This window comes from Eutrema salsugineum, unplaced genomic scaffold (genome assembly GCF_000478725.1).
Source record: "Eutrema salsugineum unplaced genomic scaffold, Eutsalg1_0 scaffold_4, whole genome shotgun sequence".
Lineage (NCBI taxonomy): Eukaryota > Viridiplantae > Streptophyta > Magnoliopsida > Brassicales > Brassicaceae > Eutrema > Eutrema salsugineum.
This window is the reverse complement of record NW_006256686.1, coordinates 13971641-13987365: the sequence shown is the minus strand read 5'-3', so window position 1 is coordinate 13987365 and position 15725 is coordinate 13971641. Positions and strand designations below refer to the sequence as shown.

At 43.9% G+C, this 15725-nt stretch overlaps 2 protein-coding genes across 2 annotated transcripts; one reads left to right on the top strand and one right to left on the bottom strand.

Annotated features, from left to right (window-relative positions):
- The first annotated feature begins 975 nt into the window (after window positions 1-975).
- Window positions 976-2983, top strand: LOC112084556. The gene is made up of 4 exons (XM_024153707.1): window positions 976-1261; window positions 1339-1410; window positions 1542-2176; window positions 2255-2983. The coding sequence occupies exons 1-4, from the start codon at window positions 976-978 to the stop codon at window positions 2981-2983; spliced, it is 1722 nt and encodes a 573-aa protein (XP_024009475.1).
- Window positions 2984-5316: 2333 nt separating this feature from the next.
- LOC112084555 lies at window positions 5317-8181 on the bottom strand. The gene is made up of 2 exons (XM_024153706.1): window positions 7183-8181; window positions 5317-7041 (listed from the first exon to the last, which is right to left on the bottom strand). The coding sequence occupies exons 1-2, from the start codon at window positions 8179-8181 to the stop codon at window positions 5317-5319; spliced, it is 2724 nt and encodes a 907-aa protein (XP_024009474.1).
- Window positions 8182-15725: the final 7544 nt, after the last annotated feature.

Below are 15725 nucleotides of genomic sequence, written 5' to 3'. Positions count from 1 at the left end.
GTAACTTCGATCGATTCATTTTCTCGGATGTGTCGCAAGCTGTCTTCAATGAGGCGCGTGAATTCCGGGATTTTGCGAAAATCAAGGAACCACGATTCCCACTGTTTATAAAGGAATAAATCCTCCTCGCATTCATTATTCTCGCTCAAGCATATATAAGGTACGCTGCTCTCCCTTCTCTCTAGATTTTGTTTCTCTCTCTAGGATTTTATTCGCAGTTCTCTCTAGTTTCTTCTACTTCCTCCGCCGTAACCTTTGAAGTTTCCGATCAATCTTCAAGTTTTCCGATCCATCTTCAATCTTTCCGATCGATCTTTAATCTTTCCGATCGATCTTCAATCTTTCCGATCGATCTTCAATCTTTCCGATCAAATCCTGACTGAGGATCGTCGTGAATCTTCGGAGCCGAGCTCCTCCTCATCAAATCCTTCTTCATCAAGTTCCTCTCGAGCGGCGAGTAACCCACCGGCTTTAGTTCGTAAGAACTCTAGATCGGCCGGTGCTAATACCCGACCTCAACCAAGAATGGAGGCGCCCGAGCAACTAACAGCAGAGACTCGTGAAACTAGAGCTCGAGTTACACCGAACGTTGATTGCGTCAACCACGAAATCGAGGAGGTTGCAGAATCTGAAGAAGAGAATCTCGGAGGGAACGACGCCGAAGAAGACGTTGCCGAGGACAACGTTGAAGCGGTGAATCACACCTCGCCGCCAATTCCGAAACGAAAAGTCGTTCGTCCTCACAACGTACCAGATTTTTCTCTTTCTCCGAGGGCAGTTCAGACCGTACTCGAGAACCACGAGCTCTCAGAAAGAGTCGTCTTCATAATACATGAAGCTGGAGATCGGCCATGAGACGTTCCCGAAGGCTTCCTCTGCATCTACTTGACTTACTTCACGCAATGCGGGCTCTCTCTCCCAATTCCCTCTCGTCTTCTCGGATATTGCAATCGGCATGGCGTAGCTCTCACTCAGATGATGCCAGCGTCGGTAACGAACTACGTAGGCTTCTTCACCTTATGTACTGATCTCGATGAAATTCCGGCTATTCGGCTCTTCGAAGATCTCTTCTCAGTCAACATTCATAAATCCAAAGAGTGGTTCTTCGCGGCGAATGCCAAGCCGAAGAAGGATATCGTCACTGGGATTAAACCCAGTAAATATAACGACTGGGAATCCCAATACTTCTTTCTCGAGATGAACGATCTCACAGTCAGCAATTCTGACATCCCAACTCAATCGAAGTGGAAGATTCCGATCGGTAGATTTAGACGATCTTATACTTTGTTGATTTTTGTTTTCATATTTTCCTAACTCCTTTTTGATTTATCTTTGCAGGTCGTCATCTCCCGAGTATTCTACTCAATTCCGGACTTACTCCCGAATTCCAAACAACTTTTAGCGAAGCCGGTAAACGTCGTTAGCCCGAAGTTTGAGAAGAAATTCTTAAGCGACGAGCTAAGAAATCAGGTTTGATTAATAGTTTCACTTTTAGATCGTTATTTTGAGCTTTTCCAAACTCTTCCTTGTACGTTTTACAGCTTCTGTCAAGGAACCGAAGCCCCTGAAGCCAAAGAGTCGAGCTAACAAACCTCGAGCTTCTCCCAGATGGAAAGCGCCAAAACCGCAAGCTAGACGAGCCCGAACTGCAAGAATGCTTTCACTCGACGAGATTCCCACTCTGTTCGATGAGGAAGAGCGGAACGATGCAGCTCTGAAACCCATCCTTGTTGCCGAAGGGATTAATGAACAACCTGAAGAACTGCCGCCAGCTGCGAACTCGCCTGACCAGGCTGGTCAGAAGAAGCTAGAAAAGAAGAAGTCCTCGAAGAAGATTAAGAGGATTGAAGACTCTTCTCGGGTGCAGGACGCTACTGCTGAGCTCGATCCACCGACGGCTGTGGCGTCGGACCTCGCGATTCCTCAGGATCAGCCTGAAGCTTCCAACTCTCGGAAGAGGCAAAAAATAGGTCACGCCGAAGATTCTCCGGAGCCAGAGCCGGCTAAGAGGGCTAAGGTTTGCTTCGACTACGACGAGGAAACCCCTTTTGAGGAGAACGTCGACGCTTGCGCCGACCTCTACCACAAGATCTCTACTGAGGTTCCGAGTCTCCCAGCGATCTCCGAGCTCCGGTTTCCTAACCTATACAAAGGGATTGCACGTACAACTGCCGTGGTAATTTCCTGATTCCATTTTTTTTATTTTACTTCTTCCCCTAAGTATGAGTTCTGATTTTAATTCTCTTTTTCGCAGCTCGCCAGCCAGACCAACAATTTGGTCGCGGCATATGAGATTGCTCTGTATGACGAGCAAGTGAGAGTCGCCGAGCTGGAAGAACGGATTTCCAAGGCTGAAGATCATCTCGCCACCGAGCTCAAGATCAATGATGGGCTTCACACTGCTGTTGACCTGCTGAAGCAGGAGAGTTCGGAGCTTAAGGCAGTCAAAGCCGAATTTACCGAGGCGCAAGGCTTACTTTCTCGAGAATTTGAGAAAGATAAGGAGCGACTGCAGAACTTGGTGGCTCATTGGAAGGATCGGGCAAGGAGCGTTCACGCGAAGGTTTGCAAACGCTTGGAAAAGGTTATCCGCAGTTTGGATGATGCTGATCGGGCTCGTAAGCCTTACCTGGTGGTCAACCAGCTTACCGGAGTTCTCGGCTTCATCAAACATCTCAAGAAGAAGGGTTTGAATGAAGTTCCGCCCGAGATGGTGGCCGAGATCGAGACGAAGCATGCTAAGGCGCTGCAAGAATTTTGTTCGGTTGATGCTTGCGTCCTCACGGAAGAAGATAAGCGGATGTCTCCTCTTCCGGAAAATGGTGATGATGTTCCGGCCGAGAACGTGACTCGAAGCGCGCAGGATCAGGCGAGAGGCGAGCAGTTCGGCTCGATAGGAACAGATTTGATAAATACTGATAACTCTCGGAGGCTGTTTATTCTTTTTACTTTTTTCTCTAAGTCGAACTCAATTGCCCTTTAATGGGTTATTTTATATGTTTTTGTAATATTTTGTTTATTACTGAATCCTCTGTGGGTTTTTATATTTCAATCTTATTTGCCTTTCGGAAGGCTTTATGATATTCTTGTTCGTTCTTTTTGTGGGAGTATCTTTTTCTTAATTGTCTCGAAAAATCTGTTAAGTAGTAGATCGGTACTTAGTGAGTGTTGTTCGAACTTAATTTTATCTTTCGGTAGTGCGTTAATTCGGCTTATATGTGCAAGTGTTGAGAACTTGGCTTATAGTGCGAATCTGAGGAATTCGGCTTGTTGTGCAAGCATTTGAGCTCGGCCTGGGAAACCCAAGTGAGTCGTATCGTACTGGAAGAGTGAGTTTGGTCGAACTCCTGTAAGCGCACGAGACGTGCTCAAGGTTTTCTAAGTCGAACCTAAGTATGCGAGATGGGCTCGCCTTATTGTTCTTGGTGACTTAGAATTTTTATTGTGGGACTGGCCCCAGCTTTTTAACGTGGTTTTTACCACGGCACCATGTGGGTGTTCGCGAGACGGATCTCGGCTTTTTAAGTTTGCATTCATGTGGAATGTGATATATCATGGTTTTTATGGTTTTTAACCATGGTATATGTCTTATTTATAGAGTCTTTTTAGTGTCTTTCGAGTCTTTTGGAGTCTTTTCAGGTCATAGGTACGTTTGGAGCTTAACTGGAGACTTTGGAGCACTTTGGAGCTTAATCAGGATCAAATTCGTCAAGTATGGATTTTGTGCTTTGGTGACGCTCGACACCATGGAGAGTGACGCGCGACACTTGTCAGAGAAATAAGGAAAAGGCGATTTTGTTTCCTATTTGAAGAAGGAGTTGGGCCCAAACGTTTTCAAGGAAGCCCAAAACGTGTCTTAGAGATATATATAGGATTTTTATTCCCTTTTTACGGACACCTTAGATTTTAGAGAGAGAGATACTCTGAGTTTTCGGCTTTTGCGATTTCTGAGCTTTGGGAGACAAGTCTGTACTCTGTTCGTTTAGAGAGAAGATTTCGAACCCCTTTATCTATTTCGATTTATTCTATTGCTTTCTATTCATCATGTTTGTTGTTTCAATAACCATGTCTGAGTAAATCATCTGTTAGGTTTAGGGTTAATTAGGGTTTTCTTTGAATGTTTGATTAACTTGCCAGTTAGGGTTCATATCTATTTGTTCTTCACCTTAGGTTGTTCTTAAAGCTAATTCTGGACTGATCACCTAGAACTTAGATCTTAGGTTGCTTAATTGACACGGAAGTGTAATTGAATAACTGGAAAGAACCTGAGTTGAGCAAAGTAACTATTCGCAAAGGAATTTGGTTTAGGAGCTTTGTGAACATATCGAACTTGTGCATTAAAGCTGGTTTAAATTTGTAGGATTTACAAAGGAATTTGGGATTCTAGGATTTTAACTTAGATAATTCTCACAACGGAAGTTGGTTAATTATAGTTCTGTGTTTCGAGTTCAAGAACTGTGCTTAATAACTGAATCCTGACTTGTTAAGTTGATTTGCATTCATTGATCTCCTGAAAATCACCCTAGACCTATCCTTTATCACATCGAATTTACAATTGTCTTCATTGCTATTCTATTTACTTTTGTCGCAACACTATTTATTTCGCATATCTTGGCTTAGCGTAACTCTATCTACATAAGGTTTATTGAGTGATTTCTTGTCTCTGTGGTTCGACCCCTAGATACTACAACTGCACATCTGTGCTCTTGCAGAGTAGCTTAGGGATTTAACTTTGAGCATATCAGAATGCTATCGAACAACTAGCCAGGAAGTTGATGTTAAAAAAGAAGTAGGAGTTTGGTATCTCGTGATAAAACTTTATTGAAGTTTATTGAAGTTATAGCTGGACTCGGTAACGAGCTGCTTACGTACCCTTTAAAAGGGATCAAGCCATTCGTAGTTCTAAGTACAAAAAGGTTTTTTGAATCACGATCTAGTAGTAGTATCGTTTGAGATGCATCGAATTCCAAGATCGCGGGATCGGGTTTCCGTCGAGCTTCATGAGTTGATAAACGCCGGGTTTAACAACTTTCATCACTTGGTATGGTCCTTCCCAATTCGCGCCGAGCTTTCCAGCGTTCTTTTTTTCTGTGTTCTGATAAATTTTGCGAAGTACGAGATCGCCATCTTTGAAATGACGGCCTTTAACCTTCTTGTCGTAGTAACGAGCTGCTAGTTGTTGGTAGTTTTTTATCCGGAGTAATGCTCGTTCACGATGTTCTTTGACTAAGTCGATTGTGTCGAGCATCATGTCATTATTCGCGTCGGGTTGCTGAGTGAGCATGGTTCGGTGAATACTAGGAACGTTGAGTTCGGCTACATAGCTTCCGTACTGTACGCGAGGAAGAAGGGTGATTGACCGGTAGAACGTCGTGGTGTAGTTCGATGGGACCATAAGACGCCATCGAGTTCGTCCGCCCAAGTTCCCTTAGCCGTATCCAGTCGCTTCTTCAGACCATCAATAATGGTTTTGTTCGTTGCTTCGGCTTGCCCGTTTCCTTGTGGGTATCGCGGTGTAGAGAAACTGAGGCGGATTTTCCACTTGGCGCAAAATTCTGTGAAAATTATTGAGGTGAACTGAGTGCCGTTATCTGTGACGATCTCATACGGAACGCCGTGTCGGCAAATGATGAATTTCCAGACGAACTTTTTGACATCGATGCCGTGTATCTCGGGGTACGCCTCGGCTTCAACCCACTTGGTGAAGTACTCGGTTACGACCAGAACGTATTGCTTCTGGGTTGTAGATCGGCGAAATGGGCCGATGATGTCCATTTCCCAACGCATGAAAGGGTATGGTGCGGTCGAGGTCATCAGTAGTTTGGTAGGTAGGTTGATCATTGGGCCGTGACGTTGGCACTTCTCGCATCGTGCAGTATACTTCTCGCAGTCGGAGAGCATAGTAGGCCAGTAATAGCCAGCTTTTTTGATCTTGAATGCCAAGGACCGAGCTCCAGAATGATTCCATCCTTCTCCTTCATGTACTTTCTGCATAACTTCCATGATGTCGTTACCGTGAACACAAGTTAGAAGTACGCCGGACGAGTCCCATCTAAGGAGAGTGCCTTTAATAACTACGTATCGAGCTGCGCGAGCCTTAAGGCGCAGAGCTGCCCATTTGTCTGCGGGAACCGTTCCATCGCCAATGTAGCCCACGATCTCTAAAGTCCAATCTTCGGGCTCGTCCTCGCCTTCAGCTTCGATATCGATTGGGACGTGTTGGCCTTCGGATTCGTCCTCATGATCGGAATCGTTGTCGTCTTGTTCGTTCATATTGGTATGGAGATCACTGGCAATTTCCTTAGGCCTTGTCTTTCGGGTGAGGGGTGGAGCGAGGTTGGGCCGGGCGTCGTAGTCGCGTCGTCTTGTAACAATGCTGCAGCTTGGAGCGGGCTCGATACTAGGTCGTTCGATTGCCGCGACTGGGATTGTTCGCCAGAGATCAGGATCGGAGTTAGTCACAAGGGCGGCTAAACCGTCAGCGGTTGCGTTCTCGTCACGCGGTATTTTCGTGAGCTCAAAGGTCGAAAATTCTGAAGCAATATCTTTGAGGACTTTGAAGTATGCGTCCATGCGATCATTCTTGGTTTTGTATTCGCCGTGAAACTGATTAGCTACGAGTTGAGAGTCGCAGTAGGCGTGGACGTGTTTGGCGCCGATTCCTTTGGCGAGTTGTAGTCCGGAAATTAGCGCTTCATATTCGGCTTCGTTGTTAGATGCCAGGAAGTCGAGGCGGAATGATTGCTCGATGATTTCACCTTCGGGAGATTTTAGACGAATTCCGACGCCGGATCCTTTATGGGAAGAGGAGCCATCGGCATGGAGGATCCAGGGTTGTACGGCCGGGTTAGCATCGACGAGGTCGGGTGGGAGTTCGACCAAAAAGTCCGCCAAGACTTCGGATTTCGTTGCGGTTCTTCCTCGGTATTCGATATCGTATTCGCTAAGTTCAATGGCCCATTTGGCGAGACGGCCAGATTGACTTGGGCTGTGAAGGAAGGTACGAAGAGGATGGTCGGTTAGGACAACGATCGAGTGTGACTGAAAGTACGGGCGTAACTTTCATGCGGAGATAACCACGGCAAAGGCAAATTTCTCCAACGTTGGGTAGCGATACTCCAATCCGTCGAGGGATTTACACGTGTAAAAAATTGGCTTTTGTTCGCCACAGTCTTCCCGAACGAGGACACTGCTGATCGCATACTCCGAGATCGCGATGTAGAGGTAGAGCGTCTCGCCGGTTTCGGGCTTGGATAGAACTGGTGGCGTAGATAAGTACTTCTTAAGTTCGGAAAAAGCTTCCTCACACTTATTATTCCATTCCAGATGCTTATTACCGCGGAGAAGTTGGTAGAACGGCAAGCACTTGTCTGTCGATCTGGATATGAATCCATTAAGTGCCGCAATGCGTCCGGTTAGTCGTTGGACTTCTCGTTTGGTTGTCGGGGACGGCAACTCGAGTATAGCTGCGATCTGCTTCGGATTAGCTTCAATGCCGTGCTGTGTGACTATGTATCCGAGGAACTCACCAGACGTTACACCGAACGTGCACTTAGTGGGACTGAGCTTCATGCCATATTGGTCTAGAATATCGAAGCATGTGCGAAGATGGCCGACGTTATCTGTAGCGACAAGTGACTTGACGAGCATGTCGTCAATGTAGACTTCCATAGTTCGCCCGAGCTGGCTTGCGAACATTCGATTGACCAGGCGTTGGTACGTTGCTCCAACGTTCTTCAAGCCAAAGGGCATAACCTTGTAGCAGTATATGCCGCGATCCGTGATGAACGATGTCTTATCCCGATCTTGTGGATGCATAAGAATCTGGTTGTACCTGGAGAATGCATCCATAAACAAGAGTAGTTCGTTCCCGGCAGTCGCTTCCACGAGGCGGTCGATATGAGGCAAAAGAAAGCTGTTTTTTGGACATGCTTTATAGAGGTCGGTGAAGTCGACGCAAATCCTCCATTTTCCGTTCTTCTTTTTTAGAACCACGGGATTTGCTAGCCAATCAGGGTACTTGACCTCAGTGATGGATCCTGCTTTGAGTAACCGCTCGACTTCATCGTTGACGGCTTGTGCCTTCTCTGGTCCGAGTTTTCGGTGTTTCTGCTTGATCGGCTTGTATGTCGGATCGATGTTGAGCTTGTGACAAGCGATTTGTGGGTCGATCCCGGGCATATCGTCTACCGACCATGCAAAGGTGGATGAGTGTTGTTTCAGGAAGTGAACGAGTGTATCGCGGATACTTGGGTCGAGTTCGGCTTGGCGCTCTAGCCTTAGTTCGTCGATGCAGACTTGAGTAATCGACTCTTGCTTGGGTTTTGTTTTCTGGACAATGAGCTCGGTCGTTGGGCTCTGATGACGCAGGCTTGGTTTGCCGAACGAAGCTTGCATTCGTTTATGTAACACGATCGGGCGACGGCTTGGTTCCCTCGGAGAGTGTAAACACCGTCGGGAATCGGGAATTTCAGGCATTGATGGTACGTAGAGGCCACTGCCTTCTTCGCGTGTAGCCACGGTGTGCTGAGAATAGCGTTGTAGATCGCTGGTTTGTCAAGGATGAGGAACTGGATGATCTTTGCAACTCCGGCGAGGTAGATCGGGATTTTGACTGTGCCGACCGTTATGCAGCGTTCGCCATCGAACCCCGTGAGTGGCTCGATAAATGGTTCAATTTTGTCTGATGGTATATCGAGCAGATCAAGCGCGTCTTTGAAGATAATGTTGACCGAACTGCCTGTATCGATAAGAATGTGACTAACTTCGACATCGTACAGAAGTAGTTCGACGACGAGGGCGTCATTGTGTGGTTTGTGCAGCCCGATTGTGTCGGCTTCGGTGAATATCAAAGGTGTTCCCTTTGGCGGATCGTGCGGAAGCTTAGGCGCGGTGGCGGCCTGTCTACTGTATTCCTTGATGGCCCAAACCGAATAACTGCAGGCTTCTATAGCTCCCATAATCATGTTGACGCGTTTCCTTGCTTTGGAAGTGTGGTTTTCTGGCGCGGGGTCGTCGCGGTTGCGTTTCGGTTGCTCGGGTAACCCAGGTTGATTTGGTGGAGGCGGCGGTAAAGCTGGTAAAGCTGGTGGAGCTGGTGGATCTTTGGCGATGGTGTTCTCGGGTGGTACGTTATTTGGTTGAGGTGACCTGTTTCTGGGAGCTGTCAAACGACGGAGATCGTCGATCGAGATTTGTCCTTTTCAATACTGCACGAGCAGGTATTCCCGTAAATGTCTGCAGTCTTCGGTGCTATGTCCTTTACGGTTATGGAATTCGCAGAACAATGACTCGTCTTGATCTTTTTCGCTGCGGACCCACTTATTATTCCACTGTTTGGTTGGTTGCTGGATGGCATTAGCGTAGAACTTCTTGCGATTCTTGTACCCTTTGCTATAGCCCGATTTTGGTTCATTAGTGGCGGCTTTTGGATGTTCGGGCTGCTTTTCCGAATAGTTCTGCTCATAAGCTGCCTCCTCTTCTTCTTCAGCGATGTAAGTATTAGCTCGGTGTAATGCGTCCTCTAAGGTCTGCGGGGGGGGGGGGGGGGGGGGGGGGGGTTGTGCGTGATCGCGCTCTGGAAGCTTGTTTTTATTTGAGCTCCTTTCTAGAGACATAAGAGAGCAGCTTCGTCGCTGATCGTGCAGTTGGCGACGATCGTTTTAAAGCGTTGGATGAAGTCACGGAGGCTCTCGCTTGCCCCTTGGGGTATCTGCCATAGCTCAGAGTTCTTGGTGTTCTGTTCGATGAACATTGAGAAATGTTTAACAAAGGCCGATGTCAGCTCCTTGTAGTTATTTATCGAGTTCGCCTCGAGTCATGAGAACCAGTCGAGAGCTATTCCTCCTAGACTCTCGACAAACAGCTGGAACTAGACCGCGTCCCTCTCCTCGGCAGACCTGAACTGGTATCGATTCATGCAGATTCCAAACGATGTCAAAAAATGCCGGGGATCGGTATTGCCTTCATAGATCTTGATCTTGAGTTTTTCCATGTGTTTGACAGGTGTTCCTGCTATGCGCGGTGTAAAAGGTGTCTTTTGTGTTTCCTGAACGCTCGATCTCCGGGGCTGCGCTCGTTGCTTGGTGAATTTTCGAAGTGATCTCGCGAAGTTGTGCCTTCATTGCTTTAAACTCGGCATCGCGACTTAGATCTGGTGGTGCTGGAGCGTTTGCTGATCCGACAGCAGTGGATCGCATAGTTCCAGCTGGGTCGTCAATGATGTTCCGAACTCGAAGGGGAGTCCGTGCTTGACTGAGCTCGGCGATCTGTGCCTCCATCTGGCTGAAGCGTTCTTCGCTCCTTTTGTGGATAGCTTCGAACTGAGCGTTGAACACTTGGAGCAGTAGTTCAGTTCCAAAACCTCCTACGGCTGCAGGAGTTTGGCCGGCTTCTGCTCCAGCGGTTTCCCCAGGGGTTCCTTCTGTCTGTTCCGCGGGGGCTCGGATGTTGCCGTTCCCTTGGCCGAGAGGGTTTTCTTCTTCATGGACGTTGGCTTGGTCTGTCATAGCTGACTCGATCTCTCCGAAATCCGATCTAAGACTGAATATTCTGTTAAGTCCCCCTATCTGACGCGCCAATTGTTGATATGTGAATATCACACAAGGCACAAAACAGTAATTTAGATCAAATATTCGGGTTTTATTAGATCGGTTGAGAATACAACTGAGTTCGTTTATGTAAATAATAAACGAACTAAGACTTAGGAAATTAAGAAGCTAATGAATGTCTTGAGCTCTCAATCTCCAAGTCTCTCGGGAATTTTTTGTATGTTCTGGTGTCGATTCCTCTTCCTTTATATATATCTTCTAAGTCGGTCTTCGCGGGTCTTCTCTGCGATATGGGACCGAGAAGACTTTCCTTTTCTCTCGGTCTTTTTCCTTTTCTCATGGCAATTTCCTTTCTTCTCGTAAGTTTCCATTTCTACTCGGAAACTTTCCATTTTCCTCCGAACTCAGAGAACTTCTCGGTTCCTTTGAGAAGTTTCTGACCGACTTCGGCTCGTTGGGCTATATTCGGCCCAAGAACTCACTCAGCCCAATATTCTCAGTACATTCCCTTCGTAAACCGGGCTTATGTCGTGCCGATTTCGGTTTGTACCGGAGAAACTGGGGGTGCGGTTTTCACCTCTAACATTTATATAGTTATAGGTCAAAAAAAAAAAGAAATGAAGGAAATTAGAAATGATATGAGAAAATTAGAGAATAATATTCTATTAGTGTGACTTTCTTCCTTATTTCACATAGTCAAATATCAATGTTTATAAGGTGATATGATCTTTTCCAAATCAACGTAGTATTATAAATTTTGTAATAAAAATACATAATTGTTATATTTACGAAATAATATATTATATAGAAAGTATTTTATATTTATAAATTCATATAAAATATATTGTCTTTTATTATAAAAACCCTGCGCGTATGCGCAGGTATTTATCTAGTCTAATATATAAATGATGAAGGGCACTTTCCAAGGATTAACGACTCATCATTTGAGAGCCAATACAAAATAAACATTTATTCCTCTTATTAATACATATATATATATATATAAATGAATCAACCATTTAGTCTGATTTTTATTATGTTAAAAATATTAAATTATAAAATAATAAAATTAAAATCAAATTTAATTTAAATATCCTATATGTATAAATAAAAAATTAATATTATATTTTAATTTGGTATTTTTTCACAGTGTGCTATACTCATTATTTTTAAAATAACAAAGATAATTTATTTGCAAAGCAATTAAAAATATAAAACCAAGTAATAAAATTAAAAGTTTCCAAACACTGAAGAACAACTTTTTTTTAAAAAAATATAAGAGCTAGAAAATGAAAACACACAAAAGAATATTCATTAAATAATAAAAAGATAAAGACAAAAAATGACAAAAAAAAAATATAATAACAATTCAATACTATATAAAAGCAGCTGTCTGGGGCTCTTGGGAGTGTCCACGTCAGCAAGAATCTATCATTCTAAAATCATGCCACATCAGAGCACTACAAACAAGTCAAAACGCTGCCGCTCCAGCTTTACGGTGGTTACTTCCTCTTAACCGAAACATGACGTCATATTTTCTTAGAGCCTTTCGTCTTCTGCATCGTGGGCAACCCTCATATTTTATCAAGTATATAATTTCTGTACTTCTGCGACAGCTACATATATCAATTCACTTTCCCTTTCTTCGAATAACACTACTAGAAAACAGTTAATTGGCGACGACATTTAGCGACTGATTTGTCAGTTGCTAAATGTTACGACTAATTGGCGACTGATTTGCCTTCAATTTACGTCTCATATATTACAGTCGGCAATTAGTCGCTAATTAGCGACTAAGTAAAACAGTCGTAACTTGGTCAGTATATAACGACTAATTTAAGGCAGTCGGAAATTGGCGACTACTTTGCGACTACATTTCGGCCCAAAAAAAAAAAATTAACAAACCCATTAGCCCAAATAACTACCCTTAACAATCGAGAATCAAAACACTTAGCAAAAATCCCCAAATCCCTTCGACAAACCCTAATTTCCTTTCTTCTTCCATCCCTGAAATCTCCCCAGAAATTCCCACATTTAGCGACAAACCCTAAATCCCCAGAAATCTTCAACTATTAGAGGATGGGTGGTCGTGGTGGAAGGAAGAGAGGACGAGGCAGAGGAGGTGTGGCATCGTCGCAAGACAGAACGTTGTCGCCTCTGCCAAGTCGTTATGACTTCACGCCCTCGCCATCGCCGCCGGTTGTCCCCACGCAGCAACCGTCAGTATCCGTGAGGGATTATCCACCACCGACGCAGTTGTTCCCGAACTCGCACAATCCACATCAAGGACCAGAGTCTCGATCTCACGAGCAACCATCACCACGCGGTCAACAGCAGCCTGTCTCTCAACAACAACCTTCTCGATCTCACGAGCAAGCTTCTGACGCTCAAAATTGTCCATCCAAAGGTCACAGTGTATTTGCAGAAGAAGAAGAAGCTCTATTCCCGGGGAATCTCGCGGAAGACCAGCACCGAATTCTCAATGCCTTGCTCACTCAGCCTGGCAGGGAAGCATACACCACAATCCTCTCTCCCATAAAGAAGCCGAACACAACATGGTATGATTTCAACAAACCTAATTGCATAGTTTATGGTTTTTTGGCTAGAATTGTTATGATTGTTTAGAGTTGTTATGGTACTTAGCTTAGAATTGTTAGAATTGTTATGGTACTTAGCTTAGATTTATGGACTTGGTCTATGAATTGTTATTAACTGTTTATTTTCTTATCTTAGTATTGTTATGAACTGTAACTGTTTCTTTGCTTTATTGTGTGTTTGCAGGTTTGGGCGTGACAAGTCTTCCCTTACTCGGAAGATAACAAAAATTTTTACAAACAAGTTTGATGGCCCATTTTATAGCTGGACATGTGTGCCCCAGGAGAGACAGGAAAGATTCTTTGTTGAATTCGCGGTAAGGTTCTCTATCCATATTGTCTTTTTTTGTGTTGATACATATGAGCCATTTGTTTTTTATTGCTCACTAACATCATCTTCTCTATTTTTTTGGTAGAAAACCCACACCTGAGATCCTTTATTAACCGGTGTGGTTCAAAAAAGGTTTGAGAGAGTATGTCTCCTCCGGATGAAAGACATGGTCAGCAAGGTTAGGGCTTCTCGAGAACAACCAAACTGGATTGGCGATACTCTTTGGAAACAAATGACAGAGTATTGGGACACTGAAGAAGCCAAAGAGAAGAGTTCCACCACATCAGCTGCTCGGATGTCTGAGCGTAATGGACTTGGTCCTCATGTTCACTTCTCAGGGCAGAAGTCATGCCTCCAAATCCAACAAGAAATGGTAAGTATATCAATTTTTAACTCTTTCATAAGTTATATATCATCTTTAGTCAGAGGAGAATGATGGGAAGTTATCATTTCAGGAAGAAGAGTTGGGAAGACCGGTGAGTCTTGGTGAAGTTTTCATCAAGGTTCATACAAAACCAGATGGAACGTTTGTAGACTGAAAGTCCAAGAATATGGCTGAATCATATAGGAAGAACCTGGAATCCAAGTTGGCTGACCTCGGGATAGACTCAGAGACTTCCAATGGTACTTAACCATCGTTGGGGCTAACCGTAGAAGAGGAGAATGAGTTTTTTCTTCAGGTGAAGTCTTTGTTTTTTATTTGTGATGTGTTCTTTTATATTTTGCTTTGCTTCTATAGATTTCAAGTTGTTACTTTGTTTGATGCTTTGATGTTAATATATATGCATTGATGCTTTGATCCTTATTTTGTTTTTGCAGTCGACTTTCATAAATGAGCGAGGAATTCCTTATGGAATTGGAAGTCTTTCAGAGACACATGTCAATGGAAAGAGGAAATGTCCAAGAAGCTCTTCAACATACAAGGGATTGGAAGAGCAGCTACAAGAAGCTCATCGCAAAATAGAAGAACAAGCGGCTGAGAACTCCAAGCGTGAAGCAGAGCAACAAACCAAGCTGGACAAGTTATCTATGGTGGAAAGGTATTTGACTGAAACTGATCCAAAGTTCATGGATTTTTTGGCTGCAAATCAAACTCTTCCAAGTGATCCAACTCATGCACCTACAAGCTCTGATCCGAACCCAAAAACATAGGTTTTTCTACGTCTCTTTTTTTAAGTATCTCAGCTCTTAAGACTCTTTTGAACTTATCTCAATGGTTAAATATATAACCATTTGATCTTTGGTTTTAGTAACTTTTGGAACAATGGTTGTATGTCTCTTTTTTAAAATAATGGTATTATGTAATATAATTTCTTTTACATATTAAATAACAATTAAACAGTAAAAAATCATTCAAATGTAAAATGCATATGTAAAAACAGTCGTGATTCAGTCGCTAATCTAACGACTGATTTGCGACTGATTAACTTCGTCAACAGTTAGTCGTTATTCAGTCGGTATTTGGCGACTGATACGCGACTAATGTATTTAGCTACTCAATATTAGCGACTGATGGTATTAGTCGGAACTCGGTCGTAAATGTGATGTTAGCGACTAATTAGCAACTGTATATGAGGTCGCTAAATCCCTGTTTTCTTGTAGTGTAAATTTTACAAAAACCTTCCTCATCTTTATTCAGAGAACATTCACTTCTCGTTTGTGTGATTCATTTAGAAAGAGACAATAGAGCTTGATGAAGGGGCCAACTGCTTCAAGCAGTGGAAGATAAGTCTCCTAAGAAGCCAGCCTCGTCATGTATCACGACCTTGAAGAGATTCCGGTGAGAGGTGGAGAAGAAAGAAAATCAGACCACAACTCATTCGCAATCTCTCCTACGACCTCCACGCTTCAACGTAAATATCAAAGGTATGCTTCAGTTTCGCTTAATTTCACAACCGTAGGGTTCTTTGGTGTTCCCTATTTGATTTTATAGCTCATCTTCTCACAGGTTTGGGGTGTTCTTTGGTTGGAGCAAAGGTGTGTCATATCAATGTCATCTAATAACCGCAAGTGTAATATCTCATATATTGTATATTACTTTTACAGCAATTTCATACAGTTGATGATCCGTCTAACCCTCCATATTAAATTGATGCAAAGATGTATTTTTCTCTGGTTGCAGAATGAGGATAAGATGACGATGCAGAAGGCATAAACGATGACCTCCAGCAATCCCGTTGCTGTTGAGGTCCTTCTCTGACTTTCTCTTTTTTGATTTTTTTTTAAATTCACCCCCACAAGTTCAGGTAA